General features: G+C 42.3%; 1 protein-coding gene across 2 annotated transcripts in view; it reads right to left on the reverse strand.

Moving 5' to 3' along the window:
* Positions 1-22646, reverse strand: part of mthfd1l (methylenetetrahydrofolate dehydrogenase (NADP+ dependent) 1 like) — a 77606-nt gene that overhangs the window by 52577 nt on the left and 2383 nt on the right. Inside the window, exons 5-17 of one of the 2 annotated variants that reach the window (XM_055885267.1) lie at positions 22347-22471; positions 22047-22147; positions 21473-21609; positions 21006-21117; positions 19133-19286; positions 18680-18853; positions 15254-15390; positions 14937-14983; positions 14041-14148; positions 13135-13209; positions 11597-11699; positions 4251-4327; positions 626-766 (exon numbers count right to left, since the gene is read on the reverse strand). In XM_055885267.1, coding sequence (XP_055741242.1) covers positions 626-766; positions 4251-4327; positions 11597-11699; positions 13135-13209; positions 14041-14148; positions 14937-14983; positions 15254-15390; positions 18680-18853; positions 19133-19286; positions 21006-21117; positions 21473-21609; positions 22047-22147; positions 22347-22471 — 1491 coding nt within the window. Of the gene's footprint in view, positions 1-625; positions 767-4250; positions 4328-11596; positions 11700-13134; positions 13210-14040; positions 14149-14936; positions 14984-15253; positions 15391-18679; positions 18854-19132; positions 19290-21005; positions 21118-21472; positions 21610-22046; positions 22148-22346; positions 22472-22646 lie in introns of both variants that reach the window. The other variant, XM_055885266.1, reaches the window with a different exon arrangement.

The following is a 22646-nucleotide window of genomic DNA, read 5'->3' on the forward strand; positions in this document are numbered from 1 at the left end:
ACTCATAAGAGTATATATATATATATATATATATATATATATATATATAAAAAAGAGTATTTACCTAGCTAGTTGCTTGCCACCCCATAGAAAGCTGCATTGTGGATTTTGTAGTCGATTGGAGCTGCAACAGATTTCCACAATGATTTTCCATGTTGCTACCAAACTTAATATAACACCAAAATGAAACATTTGTCTCATGACATCTGTGATAATGTTAATGTGTTGACTAAGTTTAAGTAACACATAACCAGAGACAAAACACAAACAGAGCTAAATCTCCACTTGACAAGATAATCAGGAAGGACAAGAGAGACAAAGGGAGCTTAGTGAAGAGGTCTTGACATATGACCTTCGTAATGATTTATATGCTGATGTTAAAGTATGCTATGGCCATTAAAGTAATTTCTGACTGATGTCTTTAAGTGGAACAATACTGCAACTGATTAGCACTAACTGAAAACATTTAGCGCTCATCACACACACACACACAAACCCACACCAACGACACAGACAGACATGCTTGCAACAGCAGGATTGTGGGTTCGATTCCTGGGACCAACCTTATGTAAAATGTATGCACGCATGATTTTGGATAATGGTATTTATTATATGATTATATTACCAGGTCCTCTGCTGTGACGGGCTGTCCACTGCGGCTGCTGCCCACTACCATACGTTCCAGTCTGGTCTTCATGTCCCCCAGTCCATCAGCTAGGGCCAGGATAGCCATGATCTCACTGGCCACCGCTATGTCAAACTGGGTCTACACAGGAGGAGAGAAACATAGTGTGTGTATTTACAGACAATATCAAAATCTCAATGGCCACTACTATGTCAAACTGGGTCTACACAGGAGAGAAATATGTACACACACAGGCACACACTAAACACAAACACAGCATCAATGGCCACTGCTATGTCAAACTGGAACTGCACAAGAGAGAGACGAGGGTCATTCCACCTCAAAAAGCACAAGAAAGGACTGACACCCACCCTTTCAGATTATTTTTCTGAGAAATTAAGCTAATTGATTGGACCCAAATAGGTCATTTTAATTTATAAGATTCTGATAATATTCAATAAATAAATAAATAAATAAATAAATAAATAAATAAATATAGTACCCAAAATCCAATTCGGACCAAACTTCTTCCTACCAATGAGTAAGACATGAGGAATAAATTATGAAATAAAAAGCAATCCACGGATCCCCCCCATGCCAATCCCATCCCAACAACCAGTATACAGCATCAGTTCTCTATGTTTGACTAGTAGTATTAAGCTGTGGCTTGGAGTATTGCTTCTCCATACTATGTAATGTATCCCCTATTAATCTGGTGAAATGTTTTCCCCTGTTCAGAGAAATTAGTAATTGAAGCCGCTTGCATTATTTTCCATGAACTAGTGTGAAAGTACCAGGTTTTTTGTTCTGGCTAGATCGCCACACTCTTATCCAGTCTGCTGGTCTCTTGTGTTTATTAAATAGATAACAACATTTCCTTTGCAACTTTGGATAGAAAACCAATAGATTTGGCTCATTCCGAAAATAAATTGTGTGGTCATCCTCACACTTCAAGCCAGTCCTCCATGAAAGCAATTCCTTTCTTAGCAACCTAATGATTAGTCAACCCAACTCTCCTTGAATAGTCCAACAACTGTCCACTTTCTGAGAGCGCTATCCCTACGCAATTCTCATATGAAGACTCTTCCTACACGTCCAAAGCTTTGGAGAAATGGGCTAGGGACTAAAATATTGTGACAACCCTAATGAGAATTAATTGCATGGCAGTCTTTGATTTTTTTTCAATAAAATGATCAGGAAATAGCTTTATATTTATTGTGACTAGTGACCATTAACCAAATTGGATGTTGGGTACTATATGTATTGAATATTATCTGAATCCTATAAATTAAAAAGGCCAATTTGAGTGCAATCAATTAGCTTAATTTCTCAGAGATAGAATTCAAATTTCAACAAAATAATGTTTCAGGAATGCCAATCTTTCGAACTACAGAAAATGTCAGCACAATCTGAGATGGTGGGTGTCATGACTTGCTGAAATGATATGGAAATACTCAAGCAACACAAAAATCTTGAGGTGAAATAAGTCAAACTGAATCAGAGGGGAATGACGCAGATAGAGTACACACACACACACAACAGAGAACACTTGAGAGAGAACAGCGGGGGAGCTGAGGGAGGGATAACACACACACACACACCCCTCATGTACACCACTATACAACTGGCAGGTAGACTGACATGTTAACTACTAACACATGAGTCTGATTCCATCCCAGTGGATAAGATTCCAAGCCAGACTGCTTTTCTACAGGGCATTAGGCAATATACATTTTTGTAAACACACATGCAGAGTGAGCAATGTTTCATGGATGTGGCCTAGTTTTCCAAAAGCCTTATTGCGTCAGAGTGATGGGGAAACAATGGAAGGAAGGGCTGTTGTTTATCTTTGTGGGTGTGTGAGTGTGTCAAGGTTATTGTAGTAAACAAAATGATTAACCCGTTTGAAAAACTGAAAATATTATCTAAATAAAATAAAAACCATCATGAATCATATTCCTTTTTATTTTTTTTAAATTGTATTTATTTTTTGGTAAAAAAAATCTAAAGTGGTTTTCAAGCACTCTGAATCTGGGGGGGGCACATTGAGATTGACTTCATGATCTAAAGACTCAGTGAGACGACGTTGAGACGAGCAGCACCGCAGATTGAGATGAGTGAAATGCAAGTTTTTGCTCTCACAGTCACACAGAGTATCTGTGAACGTGCACAGATGAGCTTAACGCTGCTACAAAGCGGTTGCTACAGGACCAAAACTTCTAGTACTGTTTACTTCGTGCATCTACGACATCTCGCTGAGTCTACCTCAGCCTGTGGTACTCAACCTTTCAGCGGGGATCCCATTTATTTAGACAGAATTTCTGGCGACCACACCCCAACTACACAATTTTGGCGACTCTGCTGCAATTCCCCACTAGGGGTCACGACCCCGACGTTGCATACCACTGTGGCAAGATGTTATCCCCAAAAACACAAATTATACAACACATAAATGCTCAGAGCCTCCAACACATAGGCTACTTTCTGTCCCTTACACTAAAACTGAAAATAAATATAAAAACGAAATAGTAAATCAGATCTGAACACTAACTGAAACTAACCTGAATTTCAAATAGAAATCTTAAAACTAATAAAAACAAAAAACTATAATAACCTTGGTATTGCGTGTGTGTGCGCCTGCGCGAGAAAGAGATACATTGTAAAAGATAAATTACACTAACCACACCGACACAACGGCATCGTTAACCACACCAACACAAACGCATCGTCAGAGTAAAGGCATTAGGACATTTTCTACTACCCCTCCCGATGCTAAGGCCCTGGGGGGCTATAAAGTGTACCACTGGATGAGTGATGAGAGGATGAAAGAGGGAGGGAACAGTGGAGGGACATAAACATATGCTTGCTAACGATCCAGGAGAGGACAGTATTTTCTGCTTTCAACATTTGCTTTCACTTAAGGTGCTTGCTTCCCATTGAGGGAAGTGTGTTTATTAGCAGGATTTCATTTAGCCTTCATTAATACTGACAGTTACTGACACACCAAAACACTTAATTGTGGAAGGCGAGGAGGGGCGAAGGTCTGTCTGTGTGTATATATATATATATATATATATATATATATATATATATATATATATATATATATATATATATATATATATATATATATATATATATATATATATATATATATATATATATATATATATATATATATATATATAGTGTGTACACGCCAGTCTTTGACGCCATGTATATAGTGTGTACACGCCAGTCTTTGACGCCATGTCTCAACGATGTGTGTGCACATACTATATGTTGATAATATGTGGAGTAACCAAAAATGTAATTTACCCCCAATTACAGTGTAAATGCTTGAGCACCGACCATTCAGCCAAACTGGAAGTAATCAGTAAATGAAGGTGTGTAAATGAGTGGTTGGTAGTACATTAGCCAAGACAATGGCCATTAAGATGCCTACATTTTTTATTTATGTATTTACTTTAAGCGACTGAGATTCTACTTGTAATGAAAAGCGCTATTTAAAATAAATACATTATTAATCAGTTAAATCAGAGTTATCACTCAGGTTATACACATAATCACGTGGTTATAATGTACATAACATTTTAAAGATATACTGTACATAGATATAACATACCTCTCGCACATGTCCTTTCTCAGTGCTGGCCTGTCCTACAGTTATCTTCCTCAAGAAACGATCGTTGGTATCAACCACTACAAGACGGAGAAAAAAAAAAAACATAAATACAGAATACTAATTAATTAATTACATCACACTTAAGATTGAAAAAAATCCAGGAACATTCCCAAAAAAACTCCAGGAATCAGGATGAAAAAAGCACGAAATCCATGAATCTTCCAACCGGGTTTCCTGGAAAACCTGGGATTTTCACAACCCTAATCGCATAAAAATGTTTTTAATTTTATCTAAATTAGTGAGCCCCTTCAAAACGTCATAATGTTTCAGTGACATGTGGAAAACATCTGATAGAGGCCAGTTTAACGGTCATTCATAAACATGGACCAGGGAGAGCCTTTAAAACCTGTGTGATCCGCTAGTACACAGTATTGAGTCACGTCCTTTACAACCCAACCCTGGTCTGTAAAACCCATTTGGACAGTAAACAGTATTAAAACACATGTATGATGGGCCTGTAACTGACATACACGACCAAAAGAGACCTATGGATGACCAGCGCCAGCCAAGAAAAACCACACATTTCTCAGACTGGAAATAAATACGTTCTCACAGACATAATTAAGACACATGCTCCCAAGTGGCGCAGCAGTCTAAGGCACTGCATCTCAGTGCTAGAGGTGTCCCTGGTTTGATTCCAGGCTGTATCACAACCAGCCGTGATTGGGAGTCCCATAGGGCGGCGCACAATTGTCCCAGCGTCGTCCGGGTAAGGGTTTGGCTGGGGTAGGCAGGCTAAATAAAAATGTAAAGGCTAAATAAAAATGTAATTGAAAAAGTATAAATTGATAAAGGTAGGCCTATTCAATTCACTAAATGTTTTTATTTAACCAGGTAGGCCAGTTGAGAACAAGAATAACAACAATAATTTACAACTGCGACCTGGCCAAGATAAAGAAAAGCGACAAAAACAACAGAGTTACACATAAACAAACGTACAGTCAATAACACAAAAGAAAATAGAAAAATCTATGCACCGTGTGTGCAAATGTAGAAGAGTAGGGAGGTAGGCAATAAATAGGCCATAGAGGCGAAAATAATTACAATTTAGTATTAATACTGGAGTGATAGCTGTGCAGATGATGATGTGCAAGTATAGATACTGGGGTGCAAAAGAGCAAGAGGGTAAGTAATAATATGTTGACGAGGTAGTCGGGTGTGCCATTTACAGATTTACTGTACCTGTACACAGTAAGCTGCTCTGACAACTGATGCTAAAAATTAGAGAGGGAGATAAGACTGTAGCTTCAGAGATTATTGCAATTCGTTCCAGTCATTGGCAGCAGAGAACTGGAAGGAAAGGCAGCCAAAGTAAGTGTTGGCTTTGGGGATGACCAGTGAGATATACCTGCTGGAGTACGCGTGCTACGGATGGGTGATGCTATGGTGACCAGTGAGCTGAGATCAGGCGGGGCTTTACCTAGCAAAGACTTATAGATGACCTGGAGCCAGTGGGTTTGGCGACGGATATGTAGTGAGAGCCAGCCAACGAGAGCATACAGGTCGCAGTGGTGGGTAGTATATGGGGCTTTGGTGATAAAACTGATGGCACTGTGATAGCAAATTGGATGTAGTCTGAGAAGAGTGTTGGGGCTATTTTGTAAATGACATTGCCGAAGTCAAGAATCGGTAGGATAGTCAGTTTTACGAGGGTATGTTTGACTGCATGAGTGAAGGAGGCTTTGTTGCGAAATAGGAAGCCGATTCTAGATTTAATGTTGGATTGGAGATGCTTAATGTGAGTCTGGAAGGAGAGTATACAGTCTAACCAGACACCTAGGTATTTGTAGTTGTCCACATATTCTAGATCAGAACCATCCAGAGTAGTGATACTAGTCGGGCGGGAGGGTGAGGGCAGCAATCGGTTGAAGAGCATGCACTTAGTTTTATTAGCATTTAAGAGCAGTTGGCGGCCACGGAAGGAGTGTTGTATGGCGTTGAAGCTCGTTTGGAGGTTTGTTAGCACAGTGTCCAAAGAGGGCCAGATGTATACAGAATGGTGTCGTCTACGTAGAGGTGGATCAGAGAATCACCCGCAGCAAGAGCGACATCATTGATATATACAGAGAAAAGAATCAGCCTGAGAATTGAGCCCTGTGGCACCCCCATAGAGACTGCCCCATAGAGACTGCTACGGTCCGGACAACAGGCCCTCCGATTTGACACACTGAACTCGATCTGAGAAGTAGTTGGTGAACCAGGTGAGGCAGTCATTTGAGAAGCCAAGGCTATTGAGTCTGCCGATAAGAGTGTGGTGATTAACAGAGTCGAAAGCCTTGGCCAGGTTGATGAAGACAGTACTGTGCAGCCGTCTCTTATCAATGGCGGTTATGATAAGGTTTAGGACCTTGAGCGTGGCTGAGGTGCACCTATGACCATCTCGGAAACCAGATTGCATAGTGGAAAAGGTACGGTGGGATTCGAAATGGTCAGTGATCTGTTTATTAACTTGGCTTTCGAAGATTTTAGAAAGGCAGGATGGATATAGGTCTATAACAGTTTGGGTTTAGATTGTCTCCCCCTTTGAAGAGGGGGATGACCACGGCAGCTTTCAAATCTTTGGGGATCTCAGACGATACAAAAGAGAGGTTGAATAGCCTAGTAATAGGGGTTGCAACAATTTTGGCGGATAATTTTAGAGAGGGTACAGATTGTCTAGCCCAGCTGATTTGTAGAACATCAGCTGTCTGGATTTGGGTGAAGGAGAAGCGGGGGGGTTGGGCAAGTTGCTGCAGGGGGTGCTGAGACGTTGGCCAGGGTAGGGGTAGCCAGGTGGAAAGCATGGCCAGCCGTGGAAAAATGCTTATTGAAATGATCGATTATCGTAAATTTATCGGTGGTGACAGTGTACAGTGTTTCCTATCCTCAGTGCAGTGTGCAGCTAGGAGGAGGTGCTCTTATTCTCCATGGACTTTACAGTGTCCCAAAACTTTTGGGAATTAGTGCTACAGGAAGCAAATTTCTGTTTGAAAAAGCTAGCCTTAGCTTTCCTAACTGAATGAGTATATTGGTTCTGACTTCCCTGAAAAGTTGCATATCACGGGGGCTATTCGATGCTAATACAGAACGCCACAGGATGTTCTTGTGCTGGTCTAGGGCAGTCAAGTCTGGGGTGAACCAAGGGCTATATCTGTTCTTAGTTCCACATTTTTCGAACGGGGCATGCTTATTTAAGATGGAGAGGAAAGCACTTTTAAAAGAGCAACCAGGCATCCTCTACTGACGGGATGAGGTCAATATCCTTCCAGGACACCCGGGCCAGGTCGATTAGAAAGGCCTGCTCGCTGAAGTGTTTTAGGGAGCGTTTGACAGTGATGAGGGGTGGTCGTTTGACCGCGGACATAGTACGCACGCAGGCAATGAGGCAGTGATCGCCGAGATCCTGGTGGAAGACAGCAGAGGAGTATTTAGCGGACAGGTGGGTCAAGATGATATCTAAGAGGGTGCCCATGGTTACGGATTTAGGGTTGTACCTCGTAGGATCCTTGATGATTTGTGTGAGATTGAGGGCATCTAGCTTAGATTGTAGGAAGGCCGGGGTGTTAAGCATGTCCCAGTTTAGGTCACCTAACAGTACGAACTCTGATGGGGGATAGATGGGGGGCAATCGATTCACATATGGTGTCCAGTGCACAACTGGGGACCGAGGGGGGTCTATAACAAGCGGCAACGATGAGAGACTTGTTTCTGGAAAAGTAGAAGCTCGAATTGTTTGGGCACAGACCTGGATAGTATGACAAAACTCTGCAGGCTAACTCCGCCCCCTTCGGCAGTTCTATCTTGTCGAAAAATGTTATAGTTACAGAATTGTTAATTTTATAGAAATTTCAGGATTTTTTTTGAAATTTTTTGCTGGCCTTCCTAAGCCAGGATTCAGACACGGCTAGGACATCTGGGTTAGCGGAGGCTTCTAATGTTAACATGCATGAAACCAATGCTTTTGCGGTTACAGAAGTCAACAAAATGAGAGCGCTTATGGAATGGGAGTGATTCTCGGGGCTGCAGGGCCTGGGTTAACCTCTACATCACCAGAGAAACAAAGGAGGAGTAGGATAAGAGTACGGCTAAAGGCTAAAAGAACTGGTCGTCTAGTGCGTTCAGAACAGAGTAAAAGAAGCAGGTTTCTGGGCGCGGAAGAATAGATTCAAGGCATAATAGTGGAGGTAAACCTAGGCATTGAGTGACGATGTGAGAGGTTGTGTCTCTAGAGGCACCATATAAACCAGGTGCGGTCACCGCATGTGTGGGGGGTGACTTATTTGAAGTTATGAACTTGGAAACATGCATGACTGATTACCTTTTAATTAAATAATGGAACATTTGAACGTGGAAGAGACTAAGTGCCAATAGAGAAGGTTAAGGTGAGTTCTTAAGGTCTCACTCAACAGTTTATCTAAACGCCTAATAATGGAGGTTTAGGATTGGTTATTCTGTGGTTAGTTATCCACCAAGACCAGAGGAAATCACAGGAGTCCAACATCGTCCTGTGCTTTAATTAAATAAAAACAGACGTGCACAAGCCATTAGCTGGCAGAAATACAGGTGTGTGCACAGACACACGCATATGTAGTAACACTGTTTTTAATCTTCTGGAAGCACACTCTTCAACGTGCCCTTTTGAGCCTGCAGAGTAAATACCCCATCAGGCATAACACGGTTCAGGCTCATGACAACCTAAAAACAACATTATTCCCAGAGGGGTGAAAAACTGTGCCCCTCACTCACCACACCCAGTTATCTGGGGCTCTGACTACTGCACCCCTTTGGGGGACTTGGAGGCATGAGTTAAGGGTGGGACAGACGGAGGGAGAATACCCATTGAGAGTGAACCTAGAAATCACTCACTACCTATGAATCCCAAGACCCTCCACCCCAGGGTTTCGTTTGGAAAATCTGGCGCCAGACAAGTGACCGGGATGATTTAAATTTGTCGGACATTTGAGACATTTACTGGTCATCCATATGCATTAGGGGCGTAACCCATCCACCCAAACAGCTAGCGCCATCAAAACATGGGATATTGGCCAAATTAACATGTCCTTAAAAACAGCCTATAACTAATTACAAAAACACTAATCCTTGTTTTGATCTGTACATATATATTTTTTACCTTTATTTAACAAGGCAAGTCAGTAACCCACTGTTCCTAGGCCACCATTGAAAATACGAATTTGTTCTTAAAACTTCTTGTCAATAGGGGGGCGCTGTTTTCACTTTGGAAAAAATCGTGCCCAAATTAAACTGCCTCGTACTCTATTCTAGATCGTACAATATGCATATTATTATTACTATTGGATAGAATACACTCTCAAGTTTCTAAAACTGTTTGAATTATATCTGTGAGTAAAACAGAACTCATTTTGCAGCAAACTTCCATACAGGAAGTGAAAAATCTGAAAACGATGCTCTGTTCCAGGGCCTGCCTATTCAATTGCCTAATATTTATCGATATGCATGCACTTCATACGCCTTCCACTAGATGTAAGCAGGCAGTGGACGGTGGAATGGGGTGTCTAGCTTGATCTGAGGCCGAACAAGAGCTTTTGGAGTGACAGGTCTGGAAATTTCTTTGTCTTCTCTGGCGCGCGAAGTACGTCGACATTGGCTTTTGAAAAGCGTTCGGTATACACGGCGGATATCTCCGGCTCTGTTTTTATTTGATACATATTAGAAAAACATCATAAAGTAGGTTTTTTCAACCGAGTTTCATCAGTTTATTCAACATTTATTGGGACTTTTGGAGTTTTCTGTTCTTTGCGTCAAGAGAAACTGGGAACGTCATCAACATTGGCTAGCATTGTGGCACGAATTCGACAGGAGAAAAGGACATTCTAAAACCAAACAACGATTTATCCTCGACCTAGGACTCCTTGTACAAGATTCTGATGGAAGCTCAACAAAAGTAAGAACAATTTATGATGTAATTTCGTATTTCTGTGGAAAATGTTGATTCCTATTCTCTGCCGTTTTGGCGGGCACTGTCTTGCAATAACGCAAGCTGTTTGTTATAGTAAAGTTATTTTTAAAAATCTAACACGGCGGTTGCATTAAGAACCAGTGTATCTTTCATTTGCCATACAACAAGTATTTTTATGATGACTTCTTTGGTCAGATTAGGTGAGTGTCCAAAATATCTCCGGACATTCTGGGGAATTGGTGCTACATATTCACAATGTATAACCACGGTTTGCAGCTCGAAATATGCACATTTTCGAACAAAACATAAGTGTATTGTATAACCTGATGTTATAAGACTGTCATCTGATGAAGTTGGTCAAGGTTAGTGATTCATTTTTTATCTTTAGCTGGGTTTTGCGAATGCTATCTATGCGGTGAATAAATACAGTTGTGTGTTTGGCTATTGTGGTAAGCTAATATAATGCTATATTGTGTTTTTGCTGTAAAACACTTTAAAAAAAACTGAAATATTGGCTGGATTCACAAGATGTTTATCTTTCATTTGCTGTACACCATGTATTTTTCATAAATGTTTTATGATGAGTATTTAGGTATTTCACGTTGCTCTCTGTAATTATTCTGGCTGCTTTGGTGATATTTTTGATGGTAGCTGCAATGTAAAACTATGATTTATACCTCAAATATGCACATTTTCGAACAAAACATAAATTTATTGTATAACATGTTATAAGACTGTCATCTGATGAAGTTGTTTCTTGGTTAGTGACTAATTATATCTATATTTGGTCGGTTTTGTGAGTTACCTATGCGGTAGAAACATGGTGAAAATATGCGGTTGAGTCTTTGGCTATTGTGGTTAGCTAATATAAATACATAGTGTTTTCGCTGTAAAACATTTTAAAAATCTGGATTCACAAGATGTTTATCTTTTATTTGCTGTATTGGACTTGTGATTTCATGATATTTATATGCTATTATTTACTTGTGGCGCTACGCTAGTCAGCTTTTACTGATGAGGATGCTCCCGGATCCGGGATGGGTGTTAAGTAAAGGTTAACTGACTTGCCTAGTTAAATAAAGGTTAAAATATATTTTTTTTTTAAAGTAAAGGGTTGCAAAAGGCGACTAAATGGTCACAGTCTGGAGTCCTGCCTGGTAGGCTTTTCACTATAGGCATACTCTCCAACTTTAATTTTAGGCTAAGGCTCCTTTCTTGCTTTCCCTCTCCCAGCAGCACAATTGGCCGGCTACAATTACAATTACCGGCTAACGGAAACCCGCTCCACCCCTCAAATCAACACATTAACCAATCATGTGGGGGGCCTGTAATATGAGAAGAGGGAATAACTGATTGGACAGGGTCCTACCTCTCTGCCAGGTGACCTTGGCGGGGTCGAGATCGAGACGGACAAAGGAGCTGACCTCCTGGGGCGTGAGAGCACTGGGGTCAATCTCACTGATGCCCAAACGCTAGAGCAGGAGAGAAAGAGAGAGAGATGATAATGTCAACAACAGCGTATGAATCATGCAGTGGTAAAGCCAGCAACATAACACCTGCATCCCACTGTTGGCAGGCCTCTGAAGCTAAGAAGGGTTTGTCCCTGGATGGGAGGCCAGATGCTACTGGAAGTGGAGTTTGAGGGCCAGTAGGAGGCACTCTTTCCTCTGGTCCAAAAAAAAGTATATCCCATGTTAGTGATTGGGGACATTGCCCTGTGTAGGGCACCATGTTTTAAACGGGTGTGACTCTCTGTTGTCACTAAAGATCCAATGGCACTTATCATAAGAGTATGGGTGTTAACCCCGGTGCCCTGGCCATAATTCCCAATCTGGCCCCTCATACCATCATGGCCACCTAATCATCCCCGGCTTCCAATTGGCTCATTCACCCCTCTCCCCTGTAACTATTCCCCAAGTCGTTGCTGAGAATATGATCTCAGTCAACTTACCTGGTAAAAAAAGGCCGTTCAATGCGGTCCAAAAGGCTTCATTTTCCGATCTGACATCTATCTCTTATCCTAGAATTGCCCTGTGATGTCTATCATATCACCTTTCCCAACTAAAAGGTAACTGCCAAAATAAAGGAGACACTGAGTAAATGAGGGATACAAAGTATATTGAAAGCAGGTGCTTCCACACAGGTGTGGTTCCTGAGTTAATTAAGCAATTAACATCCCATCATGCTTATGGTCATGTAGAAACATTCCCAGTAGCCCATTATTTTGGCTACCATGGCTAGAAGAGATCTCAGTGACTTTGACAGAGATGTCTCAAAGAAGCATGGCGGTTAAAGAGTGTGTGTGTCTTTGTGTGTCTCAGTCACCAGATCTCAACTCAATAGAACACTTATGGGAGACTCTGGAGCAGTGCCTGAGTGTTATCCATCAACAAAATACCAAATGATGAAATTTCTGGCAGAAGAGACTGATCTTTCATTTATGTCTAGTCCTAGATTCCCTTCATTAGACAATTCTTAAGAGACTCCTCCAGTCCTTCAAACTGATGAATATTTCACATCCTCCTGAACTTCTCCACTCAAGTCTTCCTCAAGTTGTGTGTTTGTGTCTCTGAGGCTGTGTGCTGGTTCGGAGGACCTCACGCCTCCATCTCCTATCTGTTTGTTATGTTTTAACAGTAAGCCGGACTGCTATCAACACTCCTATAAAAGTCCTATGGTAAACCATAGAGTCCTATATTACTCTAACTGTAATCCAAACAGATGAGTGAGTGGTGATGTTGAGGGGATAGTGCTGCAGAGTGAGAGGTACTATGAAGGGACGTTGGACGACCAGTATATCAGCTCACTGAGGCCACCTAGTGGAGGTCTTAGGGATATAACTGGGCGAGGTAACTGAACAATAGCCAGTACACACAGGACTTTAGGCAGTGAATTGGGTGGACTTACACGTAGCCTGGCAATCTGTATGGGAGAGAAGCGCCTGACTCCGTTCACTGAGGGGACCAGTCTGCTGTATAGAGCCTGGAGAGAGACGTAACAGTAAAAGAGAATATATCAAGTAGTGATGTCATAATTCATACACAATATGGAAGTTAAATGGGTCCTGTGACAACATTGTGATCTCACTAGTGTCACATTTAGGCATCTAACAACGCTTTGAAGGGATTTGCATGGAAGAACTCGGAATACACTGACATATCCCTCCTATACGATGTTCACCAAATAAGGAATTCCCCTGGACCACGCCCACAAATTGTGGAAAACAAACATGCTTTTGGGGAAAACCCATGCAGACAGAGTAATAGAGCCTGCGAGAAGAGCCTTGTGGTTTCAGGCTACTCGGCATGGGAGATTGTGGGGAGGCTACAGGTAGTTGTGCGTTGAAAACCGTTAGATCATAGGAAAGACATTTAACTTGTTTAGTATCGTCCGTTTGTAACTCCTCACTACTTGCACCTGTAAAGTACGTTTGTTTGTGTTGTTGGTCATGGCTAGCATAATGTTCCGGTCGGTAGCTAGCTAGCACGACGGTGCTAGCAGCCATGTGCAAGAAAAGGGGCATGAGCCCCTACAATATTATGTTTTTCTAAGTAGTGAAAACACTCAGGAACAGGCGATGTTGAAAAGCAATCTTCAGACATGTACTTTTCTTAAATTTAGTTTTATAATTGTCTTAAACAAGCAGACAAGAAAATTGAGTTTGAATGTTGCGGCTATCTAATACTGACTGGGAATACACTGAAACTATTTACATTGTGATGTCAACATCATTTTTAGGACAACTCTGCATTCTGATGGCATAACTCTCCATTGTGATGTCAGAATCACTCTGAATTTTGACATCACTGTCACCTTGTCTTTCTGGGTGGCCTCGTGCAGCATCCGGGCATCAATGGCAGCGGCCACCAGGTTATTGGCTGCAGTGATTGCATGGATATCACCTGTCAAATGGAGGTTGAACTGAGATAAAGAAGATGGGACAGAGAGACAAAGAGAGAGAGATAACAATGGTGGGACAGAGACAAGGGAGAGAGATAAAGAAGGTGGGACAGAGAGACAAAGAGATAAAGAATGTGGGACAGAGAAACAAAGGGACCGAGAGACAAAGAGAGAGAGAAGAGTGAGCAAAAAGAGAGCAAGTCATCAGATTCAAAAGTGAAATAACTACACAAGTGAAAACTCAATTTACTGAATTTCATTGACCAGAGTAGAGTTCCATAGAAAACCAAGAGGGAGGGTTATATGCAACTTCAATCAGGCTATATGCTATGTCTCATACTGTGACTATGAACTCATGTTGCCCTATACTTGACTGGACCCCCACCTCTGTGACTACACTACGACACACAAAGATCACAACACAGTCAGTGCCCTTACAGTCCAAAAGACTCCATCATCTAGTTTAAAGATCCATTTAACAGCCACTGGACTATTGAGGAGCGAAAGAGAGAGAAGAGGGGGGAGTTCAACGGTGCTGGTGTTTGTGTTGAAGGCAGGGAGGCTAGGAGGCTGAAGAGCCTTCTCTGAAGTGTCTGTCTCTCTGACTTTGAAGTCTGACGCCTCCCTCCCCATATCTCTCCCTCCAGCTCTCACCCTCCACCTTGTCTCTTCACGCACACTTTAGTCACAGAGAATGTTATGCACGCGTTGGGGTGTGTGTGTGTGTGTGTATAGTTTAAACATTGGTGTTTGTGTAGCCCCTTTGAAGCCGTGGGTCCAGCTGAGAGCTGCCTGTGTGTGTCTCTTACCTCCTCCATAGGGATGACCTGGGCATATCCCCCTCCTGCAGCGCCCCCTAGGAGAACACACAGACAAAACACACAGTGAGAGCGAGACAACAGGCACAAGGGAGACAGGAGTACTGCTGAGCTGTGGACTAAGTAAACTACTCCACCTCCATTCCCTTACAATCTGAACAAAGATGTTAACAATTAGCATCACACAGACAACATTCCCTTACCATTCTCCTCATAAGAAGCAGATGGATATGTGAACAGATGAATTTATTAGCATAGATATGCTTTCTCTAACATAGATATACGAGTAGAGATCTGCCCTCTCTGACCTTTGACCCCAAAGGTGGGCCCCTGAGAGGGCTGTCTGAGGCAGGCGAAGGAGTTGAGCTTGAGGTGGGCAGAGAGAGCCTGGACCAGGCCAATGACGACCGTGCTCTTACCCTCCCCCAGGGGGGTCGGAGTGATACTGGTGTTGGAGGGAAAAGAGATAACATTAAGAGAAAAGTACACACACTAATAGAGATGTATTTGTGCTGAGTATAGTTCTAGAATGAGGGACTCAAAGCAGGGGGAGTGCATTGGTCTCACATCATCTAATGTGTAGGTTACTGGTCCGCTCGTGCTATAGTCTAATCAGCAGCATCTGATCTCACAGCCCTAACCACATTTAGCCTGTATCCAAGGCAACCAGATTCATTAGTCCAATTGGACTAATTCATGTGACCAATTGGTATCTCGCTGGACATTATAGAGATGAATGAATCAAATATAAAAGTGAGAACCATGTGAGACCTATTAAAAAGTGACTTAAAATGCAATCCGTCTTTTAACCCAATGTTGCTCAGTTTGTGGTAAGAGGTGGGAAAAGAGAGAAGAAAAAGTAGAGGCACTTTCTCTCTCCCTATCCGGTGAACATGCCCTCTTCTTCTGACAACAATTGAGTGAGGCCCCTCGCCTCCAGAGGGCCCGCAGGGAACAAAGACGGATCCTTAAGGAGAGGGAGTGTGTGTGTGCCCACACGAGACCGAGGGAAGTAAGAGCCGGATAGTGAATCAGTGTGTACAGTGCCTTCAGAAAGTATTCATACCCCTTGACTTAATCCACATTTGTTGTGTTACAGCCTGAATTCAAAATGGATTAAATTGACCCCCCCCCTCACACACACACACAACCCCATTTTGACAAAGTGAAAACGTGTTTTCAGAAATGTTTGCAAATTCATTGAAAACGAAATACCTTACATAAGTATTCACACCCGAGTCAATACATGTTAGAATCAACTTTGGCAGCGATTACAGCTGTGAGTCTTTCTGGTTAAGTCTAAGAGTTTTGCACACCTGGATTGTAGAATATTTGGACATTATTGTTTGTTTAATTCTTCAAGTTCTGTAAAATTGGTTGTTGATAATGTCTTGCAATAGATTTAAACCGATTTAAGTCAAAACTCAAACTGGGCCACTCAGGAAAATTAAAATGTCTTCTTGGTAAGCAACTCCAATGTATATTTGGCCTTGTGTTTAATAAGGTTATTGTCCTGCGGAAAGGTGAATTTTTCTCCCAGTGTCTGGTGCAGACGGAACCAGGATTTCCTCTAGGATTTTGCCTGTATTTAGCTCTATTCTGTTTCTTTTTATCAACAAAAAATATATATATTTAGTTCTTGCCAATGACAAGTATATCCATAACATAATGCAGCCACCACCCTGCTTGAAAACATGAGTGGTACTCAGTGATGTGTTGTATTTCCCCCCCCCAAAAAATAACACTTTGTATTCAGGTCATAAAGGTCATTTTTTGCAGTTTTACTTTAGTGCCTTGTTGCAAACGGGATGCACGTTTTGGCATATTTTTATTCTGTACAGGCTTCCTTTTCACTGTCATTTAGGTTAGTATTGTGGAGTAACTACAATGTTCTATCACAGCAATTAAACTATGTAACTGTTTAAAAGTCACCATTGGCCTCATGGTGAAATCCCTGAGCAGTTTCCTTCCTCTCCAGCAACTGAGTTAGGAACGACGCCTGTATCCTACTTAGTGACTGGGTGTATTGATACACCATCCAAATTGTAATTAATAACTTAACCATGCTCAAAGGGATATTGAATGTCTGCTTGAAAAATAATTGCCTCCCTGGAATTTGGTTGAATCCGTATTTGAAATTCACTGCTCACCTTATAGATAATTGTATGTGTGTGGTACAGAGATGAGGTAGTCATGAGGTAGGTAAAGCTCTGCCTTGTCTCAGCTCACTGGTCACGATAACACCCACCCGTAGCACGCGCTCCAGCAGGTTAATCTCACTGGTCATCCCAAAACCAACACCTGCTTTGGCCACCTTTCCTTCCAGTTCTCTGCTGCCAATGACTAGAACAAATTGCACAAAAAAAATATATATAATAAAAATCGCTGAAGCTGGAGACTTAGATTTCCCTCACTAACTTTAAACATCAGCTATCTGAGCAGCTAACCAATCGCTGCAGTTGTACATAGCCCATCTGTAAATAGCCCACCCAATCTACCTACCTCATATTGTTTTTATTTACTTCTATGCTCTTTTGCACACCAGTATTTCTGCTTGCACATCATCTGCTCATCTATCACTCGTGTTAATTTGCTAAATTGTAATTATTCCACTACTATGGCCTATTTATTACCCTACCTCCTCACACAGTATATATAGACTTTCTTTTTATATTATGTTATTGACTGTACGCTTGTTTATTCCATGTGTAACTCTGTGTTGTTGTTTGTGTCACACTGCTTTGCATTTATCTTGGCCAGGTCGCAGTTGTAAATGAGAACTTGTTCTCAACTGGCCTACCTGGTTAATAAATAAAGGTGAAATAAAAAAATAAAAAAAATAAAAAGTCATTCAAAAATCATGTTAAACACCATTATTGCACACAGAGTGAGTCCATGTAACTTACTATGTGACTTGTTAAGCACACTTGTACACCTAAACTTATTTAGGCTTGCCATATCAAATGAGTTTAACATTTATTGACTCAAGACATTTCACCTTTTCATTTTATATTCATTTGTAAAAATGTCTCCAAACGTATTTCCACTTTGACATTAAAGGGGTATTGTGTGTAGGCCAGTGACACAAAATTCAGACTAACATTTTGTGTGGAAAAAGTCAAGGGGTGTGAATATTTCTGAATACACTGTATGTGTTTATGTGACAGTGTGTGGGAGAGTGTGTGTGTGTGTGTGTATGCTTGTGGCAGTGGGTTGGAGACAAAAAGAGTGTTTAGCTCATTTGAACCTGTGTGTGTGTGTGCTGCTGCCGGTCTGCCAGGGGTTGGGGCGAGTGGCAGCAGTGCATTCCTCAGCCAGACACATGAAAGGAGGCAGTGGGGCCTGATCTGTCAGAGCAGCAATGTTCACACACCCTTCAAAGAGGGGCTGGCCCTGACCGCCAGGGGCCCTGACAGGTATGAGACAAGGCTCCACGGTCTCCTGACCCCTATCCATCTCCAAGAAGAAGAAAAAAATATATATATCTTTCTCTCTGTTTCGCCATCTAAAAGAAAAAAACCTACTGGCAGCTCACTCTCTCTCGTAGAATTTGACAAGAGGAAACCCAAACAACCCAGTTCCCAGGCATTTGTAGTAAAACTAACAGTGAGCACATTTCTGTGAGCAGTGTAGCGAGAATAGAGAATCGTGGGGGGTGGTAGAAACACAAATGTGCAAAGTGGTGAAATTCAAACTGGAATAAATTCCTTGCCCAGACGGACGGTAAGACTCACCCAGCCACCAACACATATTTCCCATCAGGCTGGTCTCTGAGGCGATCCAGGAGTGAGAGGCGGACCTTTGCTTTGGTTCTGCCATAGGCCTCAGTCTCTTCCTGCAGCAGGCCTATCTCTTGGGCCAGCTGGTCCACAGGCTTAGGGGTCTGGGCACGGGAGATCTCTATGTCACTGTGGAGGAATGGGTGGACAAGTTACCTCAGACCTTATAATACAATATTATCTAAACATCGCTTAGAATACTGAGAGAAGTCCTTTTGTGAGATCTCCTACACTTGAGACTCAGAGAGTGGATGAGCAGAGGTTTGTCAAGGCAAGAAGAGATGTTGCCTCTCTTAGCATCATTCAAAGGTTGTGCAAATGGGAGCTTTGTGTTTTGTATAGAGGGATGTGGTTTGTTCCTGGGTTGACCCAGGTAGCCCAGTGACAAGGGTACGTCCTGGTTCTTACCTGGGTACAGGTGACAGTGGCTGCAGCTTGAGGCTGCGGAGTGTCCAGGGTCTGTACTGTTGCCCCTGGGCCCAACGACTGCTGCTTTGCACCACGTTCTGCATCCGGAGGGCTGCTGTTAGGGGTCCCACTCCAGACATCTCCATTCCATGATCTTCTGAGACAGACATACAATGTTATAACAACTCAATTATAAGGTTAAAACAGGTGCATGCTGAATTTCTATCTACAGTACATTCGGAAAGTATTCAGACCCCTTCCCTTTTTGTTACGTTACAACCGTATTCTAAAATTGATAAAATGTATTTTTCCTCAATCTACACGCAATACCCCATAATGACACAGCAAAAACAGGTTTTTAGAAATGTCTGAAAATGTTATACAAATAAAAAACCTTATTTACATAAGTATTCAGAGATTTGCTATGAGACTCAAAATTGAGTTCAGGTACATCCTGTTTACATTGATCATCCTTGAGATGTTTCTACATCTTGATTGGAGTCCACCTGTGGTAAGTTCAATTGATTGGACATGATTTGGAAAGGCACACCTGTCTATATAAGGTCCCACAGTTGACAGTACATGTCAGAGCAAAAACCAAGCCATGAGGTTGAAGGAATTGACCGTAGAGCTAAGAGAAAATTGTGTCGAGGCACAGATCTGGGGAAAGGTAACAAAAAATGTCTGCAGCATTGAAGGTCCCCAAGAACAATGACCTCCATCATTCTTAAATGGAAGAAGTTTCGAACCACCAAGACTCTTCCTAGAGTTGGCCGCACTGCCTTTGTCAGGGAGGAGACCAAGAACCCGGAACTCTAGAGTTCCTCTGTGGAGATGAGAACCTTCCAGAAGGACAACCATATCTGCAGCACTCCACCAATCAGGCCTTCATGGTAGAGTGGCCAGACAGAAGCCACTCCTCAGTAAAAGGCACGACAGCCCGATTGGAGTAATCCAAAAGGCACCTAAAGGACTCAGACCATGAGAAACAAGATTCTCTGGTCTGATTAAAACACAAATTAACCTTGGTCTGAATGCCAAGCATCACGTCTGGAGGAAACCCTCATCCCTACGGTGAAGCATGGTGGTGGCAGCATCATGCTGTGGGGATCTTTTTTAGCGGCAGGGACTGGGAGAAGTCAGGATCGAGGCAAAGATGAACGGAGCAAAGTACAGAGAGATCCTTGATGAAAACCTGCTTCGGAGATCTCAGGACCTCCGACTGGGGCAAAGGTTCACCTTCCAACAGGACAACGACCCTAAGTACACAGCCAAGACAAAGCAGGAGGGGCTTCAGGACAAGTCTCTGAATGTCCTTGAGTGACCCAGCCAGAGCCCCAACTTGAATCCGATCGAACATTTCTGAAGAGACCTGAAAATAGCTGTGCAGCGACATTCCCCATCCAACCTGGCAGAGCTTTAGAGGATCTGCAGAGAAGGAGAGAAACTCCCCAAATACAGATGTGCCAAGCATTTAGAGTCATACCCAAGAAGACTCGAGGCTGTAATCACTGACAAAGGTGCTTCAACAAAATACTGAGTAAAAGGTCTGAATAAATATATAAATGTGATATCAGTTTTTTTTTATATAAATTTAGGGGGGGGGGGTTCTAAAAAACAGTTTTTGTTTTGTCATTATGAGGTATTGTGTGTAGATTGATAAGATACATTTTTTTTTTTATCTCTTTTTGAATTAGGCTGAAACGTAACAAATGTGGAAAAAGTAAAGAGGTCTGAATACTTTCCGAATGCACTGTGTATTACAGAATCTATCCAGCAGTGAATTAATTCATTAAAAGCATAGTGACCAAGCAGTTCTGTAATGTCCCTATGATGACGATGTTCCCCCCTGATTGACACAGGTCAGTCCTACCGGTCATAAGAGCAGAGCCACAGTGGATGACTGCAGTCCCAGATCTCAGCCATGTGGGAGGGACATCCATATGCCCCGCAGCCAACAGGACTACAGCGTTCGCCTGCATCACCTGGGGAAGAGAAAAGAAGAGAGAAAAGAAGAGATGGAGAGCATAAGACAGAGGGGAAAGAGTGAGACAAATTAAATTATAAATTACATCCTTCAGTAGTTCAAGCACAGGGTAATAGATGCAGATAGGTTTGACTTTAATCTCTGCAGGTCTTCAAAGCTCTGTCAGTCTAATCATGGCATGACAGCAATCAAACACACCTCACATGTTGTTTCAGGGTATTGCCTCAATTAGAGCTACACTGCCACCGAGTGGTCAAAACACAAAGTGTCTATTGAAACACATTTTGTAAGTGTACCTTGTGAAGGTGAATGTGTGTGTGTGCGCGCGCGCGCATGCATCTGTGTGTACATACCTGTTTCTGTAGACCCTCAGAGCTCCTCCGGCTGTTGAGGACCACCATACCTCTTCTCTGCATCAGGCATTGCAGGGCCACCCCAAGGGGTCCTTCACCCCCCACCACCAACACGGTCCTTCCCTCCATAGGGGTGTCTACGGAAACAGGAAAATATGGTATAAGAAATACAGTATATATTTTTTCAACCGTACACTATACATGCATATCATATTCCTAGAATAGTCCCTCCTGGGGTTCCATAAAAGTGAGAGTATTCAGTAGTCCAGTGTTTTTCTTATGGTGTATTAGTTTGGTGTCATCGTTTTCATTCGACTGTATCCATATGTGGATCATCTTCCCTAAACTAATAGCAAAGCCATTTCAACTGGATAGTAATCCAATCCATACATTACAATTTGAGCACAAAAATGATTTGACATATGCATTACATATAGTACATACTCGCTAGGCTTATCAGTGATGAAGAACTCTAGCTGCGTGACTTAAGTTACACATAGTGGTCTCCATTGCTGGTATGCTCTGAATTACTTCAGTCTAGTTTAAGTAGCAGTGTGACACTTTCTCTGCTCACCATGTCTGGCCAGCAGCTCCATGACAGCGTTGGCCAGGGGGGGTGTGAAGCCCTGGCTCATATCTCCTCGCACCAGCCTCCCCACGTTCAGGTCTGACACACTACAGTATAGTCAGGACACACACGCATAAAGTAGGGTACAAGTAGTAGACATAAGACATTGCTAGTGTAGCATTGGCAGTAGGCTGGCTAGGTGGTTTTAGAACAGTTCTCATGTGGTGCATTATGAATGAGCAATAACTGGGTAAGGCTAGAGTATAGATCAAATGTGTTTAGCTGTGTTTGTAATGAATGTGTTACCCGTCCACGTCCTTCTCTGGTCTGAGTGTGTTGAGGACCCGGCTGGTGAGGGAGGTAGGGGGGAGGTGGAGGTACACACCATGCACCCTGGGATCCTCATTCAGCTTCAACACCTCCTCTATAATCTACACAAATAAAGAAAGAGGGTGTCAGGGAGAGGGATAAGGATGGGGTGGAATTGGGAGGGAGAAATGACTTCAGTTAAATCATAAAAAGGTAAACTAGCAAGAATGTGGCCCCTGATGTCTAAAAGTGTGCACTCTGAAGGTGAGAGGTCAACCACTCAGGCAACTGATAGTG

The sequence above is a fragment of the Salvelinus fontinalis genome, chromosome 27 (genome assembly GCF_029448725.1).
Source record: "Salvelinus fontinalis isolate EN_2023a chromosome 27, ASM2944872v1, whole genome shotgun sequence".
Taxonomy (NCBI): Eukaryota; Metazoa; Chordata; class Actinopteri; order Salmoniformes; family Salmonidae; genus Salvelinus; species Salvelinus fontinalis.